The 14900-nt window shown below is 44.0% G+C and overlaps 1 protein-coding gene across 3 annotated transcripts in view; it reads left to right on the top strand.

Annotated features, from left to right (window-relative positions):
• Positions 1-14900, top strand: part of LOC116949329 (contactin-4-like) — a 99526-nt gene that overhangs the window by 78465 nt on the left and 6161 nt on the right. For all 3 annotated transcript variants that reach the window (XM_032966501.2, XM_032966499.2, XM_032966497.2), the window contains 5 exons: positions 6776-6937; positions 8846-8995; positions 10472-10542; positions 11098-11332; positions 13320-13435. In XM_032966501.2, coding sequence (XP_032822392.1) covers positions 6776-6937; positions 8846-8995; positions 10472-10542; positions 11098-11332; positions 13320-13435 — 734 coding nt within the window. The remainder of the gene's footprint in view (positions 1-6775; positions 6938-8845; positions 8996-10471; positions 10543-11097; positions 11333-13319; positions 13436-14900) is intronic.

The raw sequence follows: 14900 nt of genomic DNA, 5'->3' as shown, positions 1-14900 counted from the left end.
ATGCTGGTCTCAACTGGAGCCAGTCATAGAAGTCAGGTTGCAGGGTTCATCGTCCACGGTGCCATCAGTCGCGGACATTTAACAATACCTCACCCATGCAATATAAGGACATTATGGAAATGAGATGTCTCGTATTTTAATTATACATATCCACAACACGGGTTGTGATAATATTCCAAAACAACACACACACACACAACACAAGTTAATTACAAGTGCACTAATCCCAATGGATATGATTGCGATGACAATTTTTATTTTTAGTATGAGTTACATTTCCACACTGTGGCTTCAATTGTCACCTGGCGTAGCTTCCGAGCGCAAATACCCTAAGCGGCGATACAGCACAATTACATTTGCATCGGCAGTGCAGCATGGCTAAACCAAAAAGAGCCTCTAATGGCAAATAACCATCAAAACATGCAAAATGTGAACCGCTATAAATGGGTCTTTTTTATTTACGAAAAAGGACAATCTTCTTTCACGTGTCAAGTGGACACGTCGGAAATCACTTCAGCCAACAGCTGTGTGCTTTGTCTTAATTGAATACAAAGCTACCCAATTTCCCGGCTACCGTCAGAGCCGTGTCAAGAACCCCGTGAGCTTTGACTGCAATTGTAGAAATTAACCAATCACATCCCTTAAGCCCTAATAGGTGACAGGGGACTGATATTGCGTCCGCCACTACATAACCCCCTGAGCCACCTTGTGTTTACAAGTTCTTAAATCCTCATTTATCCCCAGCGCTGGAAGCATTACTCTCACCCTGCTTGCTGTGGTCACGTTTTAAGCTCATAATCTCTGCTTTAGCTGTGCTCTACAGTTTTTGTAATATATATGATCATTGCCTATATATATAAAACCATTGCCTCAGCTCATCATACATCCGGGGAAGATAGCATGAGTACCGAGTTGTGGGGAAGTCAACACGAGTTGTCCTCTGGATAGATTCATCACTGTCAGAGGGATGTGGAATGTCCACCACTGGCTCAGGAATGTAAATACGAGATGAGCACCCCCTCAATGCGCATTTGAGTGATAAATCACTTTGGCTTTGACTTGGCTATTGCATAGGGGATAGGCTGGAGTAGTAACTCATTGGTTATGTCACTGCGATATGAACCCGGCGACCTGTATTCAATTCCCGGCCGCGAGAAATATTTGAACCACTCTTGTGCCCGCCCCCCCCACCCCACCATCCCCAACTCTCGCTGACTAGCGTGGTGAAGTATGGCCAAACGACCGCAGTGAGTGACATCCAGCCTTCATCCAGCAGTGTGTTCACAAAGAGCTGTAAATGACTATTTTTCTTGCCTTTTGCCTTGTGCACTGATAATGATTTCCCCAAAGCGGTGTCACCTTACAGAATTATAATAATATTAGTCTTGCAAATGATGCGCACTCTTAATGGTAATTGCTTGTTATGGGAGATTGCATTTTGCAGCAAGAACATACTACGATATGGTAACGGTTTCAGGTACTATGTTGGTAACTCTAAACACTGACGGCAATGAATTTGAAATGCATTTATTAGCCAACAATTGCTGATAGCTTGATATGAGCTATAATTGATTATCGCTTGCCACGGACTGCCGCAGTTGCTGTGCTTTGATTTACAGCACACAGAAAAAGCATTCGACACGTTGCCATTCCCTATAACAGGTATACAACATCAGCATTAAAACTTGACACGGAATGGTGATCATATTAATCCTCATTAAACATCCAGGGCAATGTTATCTCCTTGATTGGTTGTGTATTGCTCCTTTTGAAGATGACACTCCTAATGAGTGAAGAACAGCAGCCTTCACGTCGGCACCAATCCGTGCAGCCCGCAGATGAAAGCGTGCAGGGCTTGACTCATCATCTCGGATCAAAGGAAGCATTGGCCTTTGTAGTGGAGCGCCGCGACCGCCGAGTTGACGGGATAATTATTTGGCAGCGGAGTGGCAGCCCCTTCAAATTACTTTGCCTTGCGATGATGTTCACACAAGGACACAGGCGCATCGTGCGAACCGTTCCCCTGATGCAAAAAGAAACGAAAAACTTCGAAAAGCTCGGCAGTGTATTTACGCATTGCTTAGGATCACTTTGCTGCATTGAAACTTAATAACTTCAACCAGTATGCAGGACTCGAGTGCCATTGCATTTGTTGAATCGTAGACTTTGAAATGACGAGTCGAATTCATGTGAAAGTGTGTTTATCCGTGATTGGACAAAATAACTGATGATAACTTTCTCAAATGCCGTTACTTTTTTTTTGGTTTTTGAACCCGCAACACAAAACTGAGGTTGTTATGTGGAAACACGTGGACGGAAGCCGAGCCCTCTGGGTCGTTCTCTCCCTCTGAAATGCCTCTTTTTTTTAAACGCCACAAATAAAACGCCAGTGAGTCCGGAATTGACTCGACATGCATTCGGCGGTTTTCCTTACGATCGCTCTGAACGCATGGGCACACCGAGACTGCGATCTGTCCGTACATTGCGCCATTTGTGAAACTCCCGTGACACGGATGGTCAAAGAATGATAACGGAGTGGCAGCCACAGAGTGGAACGGGTTCGAGGGGACGCGCACACGGGGCAGATGCTCTGCATAATTGTTGCATCGCGGGATGAGGATGTTGGTGATGAACCACCCACTCCTCCACAGCACAATTTAAACGACGCTGCTCGCATCAAGCAGTGCCGGTCGAGGTGCAAGCTAGTTTAATGATCGTGTCGCACGGAGTGTCTTGTTATTAAACACTGTTGTGAATTAAATGGCATGCGCTGATGGCCGTTGAATGATTAATAAGGGACGTTCATGAAAGAATGCAAACAAGCAGATCAATATGGGGGTTGATAGAGTCGCCCCCTTTTTTAGTGCTTTGGATGGTTATCATGATCAGACATGGTAAATCTACTGCTGGATGAAGGCCTTCTCTCACGATTATACGATGCCACAATCCACACAGCACCCGCACATTTGATGTTAACCGACAGAAATATACTCGTCGGGTCCTTAATCCTTAATCGTTGTCCGCTGAACGCATTACAAATTGAAGTCAATTAGACACTTTTTGTTGCTGTTCCACACTTCAACTGTGTGATCAGCACGGGTTGTTAAAGGGGGGGTTACCGAGTGCGGTTTTAGATATCACTCGCAACTCCGCTTACCACGGTTGGCTCCGTAAGGTGCGACAGAAGTTCAACGTACACACATATGCCTGATGCTATTTTTGGCCGAGAAATTGAAAGTTAGATCGGCCGACTCAAGGAGACGATCCCAACGTCTCTACCCCTCCCGCCCCCCATTCCGGGCACGTCCTAACCCGCGCAGCCCTTGTTCGTACACAATTATATCTGCGATACTTAGCCGCTCATGTTTATTCCCAATGCAGGGCAAATGCTGTCTCATCGGGTTGATGAAGTGGGAACGGGAAGAAGAGGGAAACATTTTCCTCTCCACCCTCCAATGTGACGAACCCGCAGCATGAGTTGAACTCACTGAGGGCGCAATCGCGATGTACCAGAACTCATTCGTTTATGCAGGAGGTGACGCCAAGCTATTTGCGTGTCCGTGCGAGAGAGAGAGAGAAAGCATGTATGTAGACGTGGCTTTAAAGTGCACCTAGCCTGGCAAAGGCGTTGCGGTGATGCTATCGTCACTTAGTGGGGAACGCGGTTGTTGTTGTTGTAATAGTTTAAGCTCAACTCATTCTGTCAGTTGGAGCGTAGTTTTTCCAATTGCTTTCTTGCCACACCGGACCGCAACTCGATTGGATCACAAGCTCTCTTTCGTACAAGAGACTTTGTTTCCTTATTCAAGAGAAAGTAGAATTAGGTGTTTTTGTTACTTTCTTGGAAGGTGGGATGTGTTCTTGGTGATCACACGTGGATTCCATCAAACCACGTTGCGTGCAACCAAAACAACAAGCTTGTCAAATTACACACATGCTCTCGGATAGCGATTACAATTGCGTATGCGTTTACAAGCATTGTGTTAGACGAAGCTGGTGTGGCGTGGGCCAATTTCGGCTTGTGGACACCGCTGCATTGCGGTGTCCTCAAGTGGAATTATTAAATAGAGCTTGAGTAGTTCAGTCAGCCACACGTCCGCAAAACAGAAGTGTGCATGTGTGAGTTGTAAAGGCCAACATATAATACAAAAGATGCTGCTGTATTTTTGTATGTCATCTTTATTAATGCGACTCTGGGCTCATTTTCATTTTAAATCATTTATATTGCTTGGATTGCATCCTAAACTTGCTCCATCAGTTATATCTGCTGCCTGGGTGGATAGCAATTTTATGCATCTGTGAATTTCATCATGTTTTAATTAAGTGATTAATCTAAAATATTGCGCGCATGAACCAGAATGCATTTGTCTCTTTTAAAGATTGTATTTTTACAGGCTGCTTGCATTACGCTACCTGTGTTTAAACATATACTTGATACCTTTAGCATTCATCAGAGTGGGAACACGTTGGCCCTTTCGGGGCATAATCAACCAGCAGTGTGGACAAAGAAATTAAACTTGCTTCATTAAGGGTGCTGCGTTTACTACGAAAGTTATCTGATGCTGCTTGCCATTTAAAACACACACTTAATGGCGAAAAGGCTAAAGTCGCCGTAATTATTTCCTTACATGCTCAATTAATTTGCAATTCTTTGGCAATTAGGCCATATTTTTGTTGCCTCAAGTTGCTTCGAGTTCCAGTCTTACGATGTGAGAAAACGTGTTAATCATAATATGCCCGTTGGCGTGGTTGGCATCCACAACCGTAGTCAAACAATAAGGCACCATCTGAAAATGGAGGTGTGTCATTTGGAAATACACCATAGTTTGTAATTTGATTTGAGCGGTTTGATGTTAGTTGTTTAGGCTTTGGTGAATTTAACATGAAAGTGACCCTATTAACCCAACAATGGATAACTGTTAACATACGTTCGCAATGGTACACATGACAATGACTTATACAAGTACACTTTACGATGCATATTTTATGCCCAAATATTTGTTAATGCGCGCAGGAATACATTACATCCTTCCGCTGGGGATACTTGGAGGAAAAACATTACCGAGGCATTCTCTGTGATGACATTAACACCAAAATTAGGTTAGACAAGCGTTCGACTCCACCCACCGTGCATTATTAATGAGTTTATTGGCTGCACTTTTAAATAATGCATAAAGGCCAATTGGCATTACATAAAGACAGGGGGTTTATGGTGTTCTAAGGTTTTCAAGGTCAGTTTTTTCTCATATTTCTGTTTTATTTTTTCTTCTTCCAATTTTATCTCAATTCCGCTTTCAGTATCACGTCACTAGACCAATTATTTATTAGAATTTTCCACAGGGCATTACAACCCTTCATTTTAGAGAACGGCACACAGAAGCAGATATCACAGAGCTACCCCTGAGAACCTTTCAAGTGACCTCTGGTCCACAGTGTAGAGGGCAACACTTTCCCCATCACTGCATATAAGAGTGAGGTTTGTTGCATGAAAATCAAACCGATTTTTATTTATTTATTTCAGAACTGGAATTTAGACAAATTAAGTGGATTACCAAATTAAATTTGAATGTTTATTTTAAGATAATGTATGTGTAAATTAGAGAACTGCCTGAAAGCAAGTTTTGCGATGTAAAATTTCATCGGCATCTCAAAAATTTAAATTATTGGTGAGAATAGCCCAAGGTGTGACTTTTTTTGCCAGGATTTCTGGATTTAGGTTGTAATGAGGGCGGTGGTTATTGTGATAGAAAGTAATGGTTGGAGTAGGTAAGGACTACATTATTGCTACATCTTTTCAGGCTGTGAGTTAGTGACAAATATATGATGTGATTGCTTTCAGTGGAAACAATGCTTGAAGGTTATTATGTACAGTATGTGGAGATTGTTGTTTTGGAACTGTTTTTCTACGTCACGTAATAACAATGTTTTTTTTTTTTATCTGAGTGATATAAATAGTAGCAGATGTTCAATATGGTGTCAATTATTTTCTTCCCTTCACCTGAGATTTTAAATTAATGAATTAATCTAAATCCTCAACCCTATGTGAATACGTTGTTGCTATATTCACGATGGCGGTGGGGGGGGGGGGTGTTTGCTCATACCTCCCCATGCTGATTATATTGCAGGGTTAGTGAAAGGGATAGGCGGCAGGACCGGTTGAGATATCACTCGCCGCTGATGTTATCCGTGACCGGAAATTTAGCTGGTTTCATATTTCATGTGGACTCCGCCTGACTACCATGCCGTCACTCCACACTCTGCCATTGTATTGCAGTGCAATTGTAGTGGGGGGTGAACGGTGGCCCAGCGGTTAGCGCACCGCATCGTCACGTTTGATTCCCAGCCACATCTGTGAAAACGAATGGGAAATCTGTGAAAAAGAGCGTTATAGCTCATCGGATTCCTCCAGCATGAATAAATATTCTGATTATGAACATGAGTGACTAGTTATATCTAAACTATTTCTGTCCCCCCTCCCCACCACCACCACCTCCTCCTCCACTTCACCAACACTCCAATGACCAGCAAAAAAAAAAACTCCACGTACGACATGGCCCGGAAAGGGCCTTCATCCAGCAGTAGATTGATAACAATTTGTCGATACGCATGACAACTATTTCGAGTATATGTACACGTGCGGTAACAAAATGCATGCCCACGTGCGTGTAATGTGTCACTCTGTGGGTAGCCCCATTCTGTGAAAGAAGTCGGCGTGCAGCAAAGTTTGACGAGCGTCGCTCCCTTGCTCTCTCTCTCTCTCTCTGCGCTGTCCCAGGGCCCCCGGGGCCTCCAGGGGCTGTGGTGGCCGAGGAGGCGACGAGCACGACCGTGCGGCTCACCTGGAAAAGAGGGAGCAACAATCACAGTCCCATCATCTCCTACAAAATCCAGGCCAGGGCTCCAGTGGCGTCGACGGGGTGGCTGAATGTGCACACGTGTAAGTCGTGCTGTGCAGCTGGGCTCTTGCTGGTTGGCACCACCAAGTAAACATCACGTGGAAAAATGCAAATGTAAATACAAGTCAAAATATACACATATATATCAAAATAAATTAAACAATCGGCGGATTAAAGTTACTCCGTGACTTTCATTTCGAATCTATTCGGATGTAATTAATTGAAACTCAACTGATAAAGGGGCCCCTTCTTCTGACTGTCCTGGTGAGATATGTATATATATATTTCATTAGCCGATTCAAACCACTCACACACGGAGTGCCAAAATTAAGTGAAAGGGGCGCGAATTGGTAACCTCATCCAATAACAAATAGCTTTTACACGTCGATGGATATCAATTTGCGTTTGGATATCCATATGCAAATGAGCGTCTCCCTCCCTATGATGCCCCCTTCCCACCCACCCCAGCCCTTACAGCCTCAGCGCCGGCACCGCCCCACCAAACATTCGACCCTGCTGCTGTGCCGTTCTCATTTGAGACAATCTCGCACGGTCCAGTGCATTGTGGCCTTGCCAGGGCGATGCCCAAATGTGGGATCTGTGTTTTCTGTGGCACGATAACGCAGTGGCTCTTTCACAATGCAACTTCAGCACCGCTGCCTCTGGAAATTGACAGAGACCACCGAAGGGCTTACTTGCAATAGCGCCGGTAATGTAATTTATTTTTATATAAAGAAACTAGACATGGTAGTGACAATGTCATTTTATTTTCTGGGAAAAATATCACCGAGTCTTAAGGCTCATTGTCATGAGGGTTCTCCTTCGAGTTTGACGATTTTCTTTTTAAATACTTTTATTTTTGCTCGGGATGTAAAACTGGAGCACCCAGAAAAAAAAAAACTGCCACGTGCAATAACACATAAACATCCACACAGATGCATAACATAAACTAATTTGCCGTACTGCCAAATGCCCCTGCCAATTTGCGAGTTTCAGAGATCTAAGATTCATCAAACTTTGTCTCCAGCACGCCGGACTATAGGCATTGCACCACTGCACGTCTGTAATCTTTAATCTGCACGTCAGAATACGACTTAAAACACAATGGTTTCCAACGCATTGCTGCGCTATTTGGCAAGAAAAGCGAAGCAACACCTGCTTCATAATAAACGTTTCTTTCTGGGGGTTGGACTGCTTAAATATGCCAGAATTCTGGTAAATCTGATGAAGCGGGTTACAATCACTAACAAAACCTCGCACTCAAATTGTAAATGTTGTGGGTTTACACTCCAACACACTGGTATGGTGAAATATAAACTAATCGGGACGTTTTGTTTACGTGATAAACCTTAATAATTGACTGTGTTGGGTTTTAGTGGGTTAACGACACATTTATATTTACGCGATCTCACCCAAAAAAAACCTTTATTATGAATTATATTGTTCGCGAGAGCCTTGGTGTTAAACCAGCACTTGCTTCATGTTTAAATATGAAATACGCTGGCTGGGTCAGCACTGGTGTCACTTCTACCTGTGGCACAATCTGTGTGCATATTAATGCCACTTTTATTGCGGGGGCCTGCATCTGTGTGTGCATATCAACACGATGTCACAATTGCCTGGAGACTACGTAGTGTATAAAGGTATAAGAGGCCCTCAAAATAAAATACTGTATGTGGCAATGGCAACCTTACACTGGCTTGACATTTTTACACGTCGGTTTTGTTTAAGCGTTTGCTTTGATGCGCGGTGGAAATGGGGCATATGTATTTTTACAAGGCGATTCTGGAAAACGATGACCGTAAATACTCGTCCGTGATATATGTGCGAGGCTACTGCTATGTAGAATTTATTCGCGGCAGAACTGCTGTACGTTTGTAAGTTTGCATCCAGATTTTTTTTTTAAACAAGTGCTCTTTGGAGTTAAACGCGTGTTTTTTTTTTTACAGCTCCAGATATAATTTCTGGAGACTCTGAACAGGCCACGGTCGTAGGCCTCACACCTTGGATGGACTACGAATTCACAGTACTCGCCATCAATGCTTTGGGAGAGAGTGAAGCTAGTCGCCCATCAAGAATGATTAAGACCCAATCAGCTGGTATGGACATGAGACTATTTATGAGCACCACTGTCACATATTTTCATTTGGTATGCATGCATTGCTTCGTGGTGTTGTTCAGCCAAAATATAAACACAACTCCATTCTGTCTCTACAAAAAAAATACTTGTTCATCCATCGGCACGTTTGCTTTCCAGACCAACATTATCAAACGGCATTTGTTTAAGCTGGCACACATTTAGGACCAATTTCGACATTCAGGCTCTTTTCAAAGAGCGTCGCCTGCTTTTAATTTTGGCATGCAAATAATTACGACAATGTGGGCAAATGTTGTCACTTTTAAATGCACCGCCACGAGTCGGAGCTTTTATTTGTTTGTGCTCGACTTTGTTAAGCAAATGTCATGCACAAATCCAGTCTAAGCTAAGCCAAGTGGTATTTCGCCTTTGGTGCAGAGGTGTCTCCAGAGATTACGGAGCAGGAAAGATGCACGTTGGGGGAATTTGTTCATTTTCCGTGGGCAAAATTCGGTATCTATTGGTGTTTACCATGGCCAAATGGAGGTACTTTTGAGATAAGCGGTACATTCGAGCGGTCCGAAATTCGATCCGTCCCGCTCGTACAAGACACTCAGAGATTCAGTGCATCGATCCCCGTTCTTTCGCGTTCACATGGAGAAGCCACACGCAGTGCATGGGGAAGGGATGGGCTTTGGATTATGCCCCCTTCACCCACACGTGCCTTTTGTGTGTGTTTTGTGTGTATGTGCATCTCCACCGGTGCTCGTTGTTTAATTTTCTAAAGTTTAATGAGATGCAAAACCCCGCTGTCTAGAGACTTCTCCTTGCCACCGATAACTGCGGGTTACACCGAGCGCTGCCGTGACATAGAGCCACAGATAACATTTGCTCCGTTTCACTCTGAAGATATTTTATTATCAACATTGGCGCTTTAATGGTCGTAAATTGTTTTAATTTAAAAAATAAATCGGGAACCTGACAGAAATCTTATTTTTTTGCAAACAATCGTTTTAAGTATGCATATATTTCGAGGCTTTGAAATGTGCTTTTTGACGGAACATTCACTTCTTATCACCCTCTAGCATTTTGTGCTTTGTTGTCGCGATAATGCATTGGCAGTGGTCCACAGGCACAAATTACAATAACTGAACACAGTGTAGCCTTAAAATGTTAAAATATATAACAGGTGATGTTTTAGACAGTGGTCTATTTTAAAAACAAAAATGGGCCATTGCCAGAACAATATATTATTTCAAATATATTTCATAATATTTTCCCACTTTTAAGGCAGTATTATCATATTATATATATAATGCATCTATGATCCAACTACATTATGTTTTGCTCATTTATTTAAATTTTTGGGCCATGTCTTTAAATAACGTGCTGCGTTTTCGTTGGCATCCTTAACAGTTGGTTGACACTGATTATTTTTTTTTTACTTTTATTTTACATCGTCACCATTACTGCATTACCATGTTTACCATCGCCGCAGGTCCAGAATTGGCACCGGAGAGGCTTGGAGGCGGAGGTGGCCACCAGCATGAGCTCGTCATCACATGGCAGGTATGACGGCGGGCGGTGTGACATGCAGCGCCTTTCACGGCGCCTGCAATTGAGTGGCTGCCGAGAGCGATGCGCCAGTAACTTTACGTTCAAAGCGACACGCAAACAACAGGCGAAGAAAGAAAACGCACAGCCTCTGTGTGTATGCAATAATACAATAAACCATCAGCGGTTGCTGAGGAAGTGCAGTGTCGCGGTCATTTTGTCTTAAAAGTCACCATCAAAATGTGCTCCTGCAGCAATTTGGAACGCTCTTTCTTCCGATATTATGCATTTTTAAATCTAGATTGAAAACTAATTTATTTATAACCGTTTCCCGTGCTTACTTCGTTGTCCTTACCCCGCACCTCCGATCAGCATCGTTGGCTACGTACGGCGCGCGAAAGAAGTTCAGCATACATTCATACAAAGCATAGTCTAGCCGATTTGACAAGTCTGACAGCAGCAGTGACACAGCGATAGACAACTGTGTGCCGGCATTGTCCTCATAGCTCATCAGCACGGTGTAGTACACCAATGACCTCATTCGAAATTCGTTTTCCTTTTGTCGCTCAGCCTGTGGCACCGCAGTTCCAGTACGGGCCGGATGTCGGCTACACACTGGCATTCCGGGAGAATGGCACCAAAGCGTGGCGCCAAGTGACGATTCCGAAGGCGGAATCATACCGATACGTCTACCGCAGTGACAATCTGGCTCCCTACGCTCCCTTCGAAGTGAAAATCAAGATGTACAACTTCAACGGGGAAGGACCTTTCAGCAACAACACCATCGTTTATTCGGCAGAAAACGGCAAGCCCATACAAATGTTCCCTTTTTCTCTTATTTAAAAACATGATATTTCATTCAAACCGTGCCTTGTTGGCAATTTGAAATGTGAGTAAAACAGTGTACTTGCTTAATGTCACGTGCGGAGGTGGTGGTGGTGGTGGTGTACGCATATATACACAAAAAACACCTACAACAAGGCCTTGATTCATCAATTGCGGTTGATTTTCATGCTCGTCGGTCGATTGGCACGTTTCGAGTGGTGCGGTAAAGTGTGGGTTACTCCAACCTCTTGCATCACGTCTGGTCGGTGTGGACGTGTGGGCCACAATACGATCCTGAGAGGCTCTCCGGAGCTGCCTCTAACGGAAGCTCTTATGCCAGCAGTGGTGCGAATCGTCGATTGCAGGGCTGCACTTGTACCTGACACCAACGATGCATTGCATTGAATCTTGTAAGAATACAAATAGTGATACCAACTGATTCATAGACGCAAGATCCAACAACTTGTTTATCATGAACCAAACAAAACCATGTTCATTGACGAAACGGATGCACACATATCTAATAATTGACACAAACTCCAGCAAATTGTGCACTGAGGTTCGCGGTCGACTTTCGAAGTGGACTTCCACCCTTTAAACCAGTGGACCTTAACCTGGGGGTGCACGCACCCCCTGGCGTGCAAGACATGGCAAGATTTTTTTTTAGAAGGTAAATCATAAAAAAAAATTATTATGCACGGTCATGAAAGTACAACTACGTTGTCTCATCAACCCTATGTATTTATAAACATTGTAGATTTATTTTTTGATTTAAATCTTTCGTGACTGCAGGGATTCATATTCTTGGTTCTTTCGGTAAAGTCACGTAGAAGGAAAACAATAAAAATATAAAACAATAAAATTCTCACGACGTTTCGACTGCAACACAAGCAATCATCATCAGGTGCGATAATATAGATGGACTCGTCCATCTGAACAGACTGTCAAATCGCTCTCCGTGGTGCTAACGTTCAAAATAACCGCCATTATTTTCAAATTTTCTTGCTGTGGTTTTCACACCTGATGATGATTGCTTGTGTCGCAGTCGAAACGTCGTGAGGATTTTATTGTTTTATAATTTTATTATTGTATTGGTTCCCTTCTACGTGACTTTACCGAAAGAACCAAGAATATTGTAGATTTATTTTTTTACGAATGGGTACCAAAGGGGTGCAAGGCTACAGTAAAGGTTAAGAACGGCTGCTCTAAAGTTTAAGTAATGGTGCCACCCCCGGCAGTCACCCACGTGCTTCGTGGATCAAACAAATCACTCGGGACGCTGACTGGGATGGCAGCTCGAGCGGTTGTTTTGTGAATGCTGGCACAAGAGGTCACAACGTTTGGCGCGACGGTCCCTTCGCTGGCTCTGTGTGATGATCGATTTGAAGAACCCTGTTTCCCGCAAGTGGCAATGCATTATTCGCAGTGGCAAAGAGGTGTCGATTCGTTAGTGGGATCGTGAAGCCGAATCGTAATAATTAAAAGACTCACGGGGAAATGATCATCGTTGCCAAGCTTACACATGTACGATAAACGTTAAGGACAGCGATGATTAAAATTAAAATTTGTGTCAAGCAAAACTGGTGAGTTACCTGAGACCACAACAACAAAAAAAACTTGCAAAGCATGTCGAAACTCTTCGACGTGATTCTGTGCCGCGTGCTGTTCACGATTCCCAATGTCGGACGTCGCTCCGAACAACACGCGGTACGAGCATGCAAGCGCATCGGAGAGCCGTAGAACACCGCTCGCCGTTCGGCTCTGAAGTGGTAAAGCAATTGGCCCAGGATGAGCGAGAGGTCTGGCTGCGTGGGTTTCAAATCTCCGGCGCCACAAGGTGCCAATCTGGCCACTTGATTTTGTACCCTTTAATATGTCAACGCACGAATACATTTATCGAACATACACATACAGTAGTTGGTGTTTATCTTGTATAGTCACCCTCTTCTGATGTACGCCGGTTGCAGCACCAAAAGTTGCTCCGTCCAACGTGACTGCGAGGAGCCTGACGTCGGCAGAAGCAGAGGTGTCCTGGAGAGCTCCACCTCTCACCTCCAGCACAGAGCGTATCACTGGTTATGAAGTAAGCGCCCGTGTTTTAAACTCTCTTGTACCCCCCCACCCCCCATTCGCTCTTCCTCTCTCCTCGTGTTCTGCCAGCAACGGTGATATGCCTGTCCATTATAAGGGCTGTGATTGTGATGATAACGTGGATGATGATGATGATGATGTGGCCCGGCTTGTAGCCATTGCGAGGTCCTGCATGGTGCGTGGCTCCCACCAGGAACCGACGGACCAAGAGACTCTCCACGGTCCGTGTCTCACGGCCGCATGTTGGCTCTTGACCTGCCTGACAACTCACAATTCGAAGGCGATTTGAACGTCTGTGGTTTTGTTCAGATTCGCAAGGTCCCAACGATTGTTTATTCACTTATTGCAGGTAAAATAAAATGCCTCTCACTGAAGCGATCGGTGGATAATTTAATTGAACAATAATCTTTAACGCTTAAGCAAATGAAGGGACACTGTCATGCGTGCCGTAAGGTTTAGCAGACTGTCCTGGCAAATCAATCTCCCGGTGTGGTTTCAATGTGATCCGATCTCCATGCCTCCAATTAGCACGGCTGGCTATGTACGGTGCGAAAGAAGTTCAACATAATACCTACAAACATCAGTCGAAATCAAGGTGAGCGTTTCTTGATTCCCCAGGCCTCTGCCCACCCAGCGGTATGAATGGGTATGCCGCAGTTAGTTTATCGGCAAATCGTGCGTGGCGGAGTAAATCGTGGGGGCTCCCGGTTTTCAAATATGTCTGGGCAGCATGGAGAGGAGGCCAAATGCCATCGAGAGGAGCTATCTAGAGCTCACTTTATTGGAGGCCCTATCGCCAGCAGAGAAATGCAGGGATGCATCTTTGCCCTATTTAAAATATTGAACAAAACGCTAGGAGCCAATTTCTTATCTTGCCAAATGTTCAACTACAACGGAGCAAATCGCCACGGCATTGAATTTCGGCTATTGTGCCAATATGATACTCTGACCCTCAGTGTTTCCATGAATAATAAAAAATCCTCTCTACATTTATGCCATCTGGGCCACTTTAAGCCTTGTGGAACTACAGTTGTTATGCCATCTGGGCCACTTTAAGCCTTGTGGAACTACAGTTGTTATGAAAGAAGGTAAATTAAAGTTCAGGTTGAGATACTTTAAACCAAACTCTCTGTGGTGTGTACCACGCTTGTGCTAAGAATGCTGCAGGGTCCTTCGTGAGGATGAAAATAGCGTTATCGCAAACAAGAAAACAACTACGATTCTAGATTTGAAACTTTCGTGACTGCAAGGATCCATTCTCTTTGGTTCTATTCGGTAAAGTCCCGTGACTTTACCGAATAGAACCAAAGAGTATAAAACAACTACGTCTCAATCAGAATTGTCATTTCTATTTTTAGTTTAAATCATGGGCTTGGACGGCTCAAAGCTGTGCAGCGGACGCCCTTCCAATGTTCCATTATCACCCCATTTTTATTCAATTAACACGATCACACAAC

This window comes from Petromyzon marinus, chromosome 36, assembly GCF_048934315.1.
Source record: "Petromyzon marinus isolate PM22_M1 ecotype Great Lakes invasive population chromosome 36, UKy_Petmar_22M1.pri1.0, whole genome shotgun sequence".
NCBI classification, from domain to species: domain Eukaryota; kingdom Metazoa; phylum Chordata; class Hyperoartia; order Petromyzontiformes; family Petromyzontidae; genus Petromyzon; species Petromyzon marinus.
Note: the sequence above shows the minus strand (reverse complement) of the source record. Positions and strands in the feature narration are given on the sequence as shown.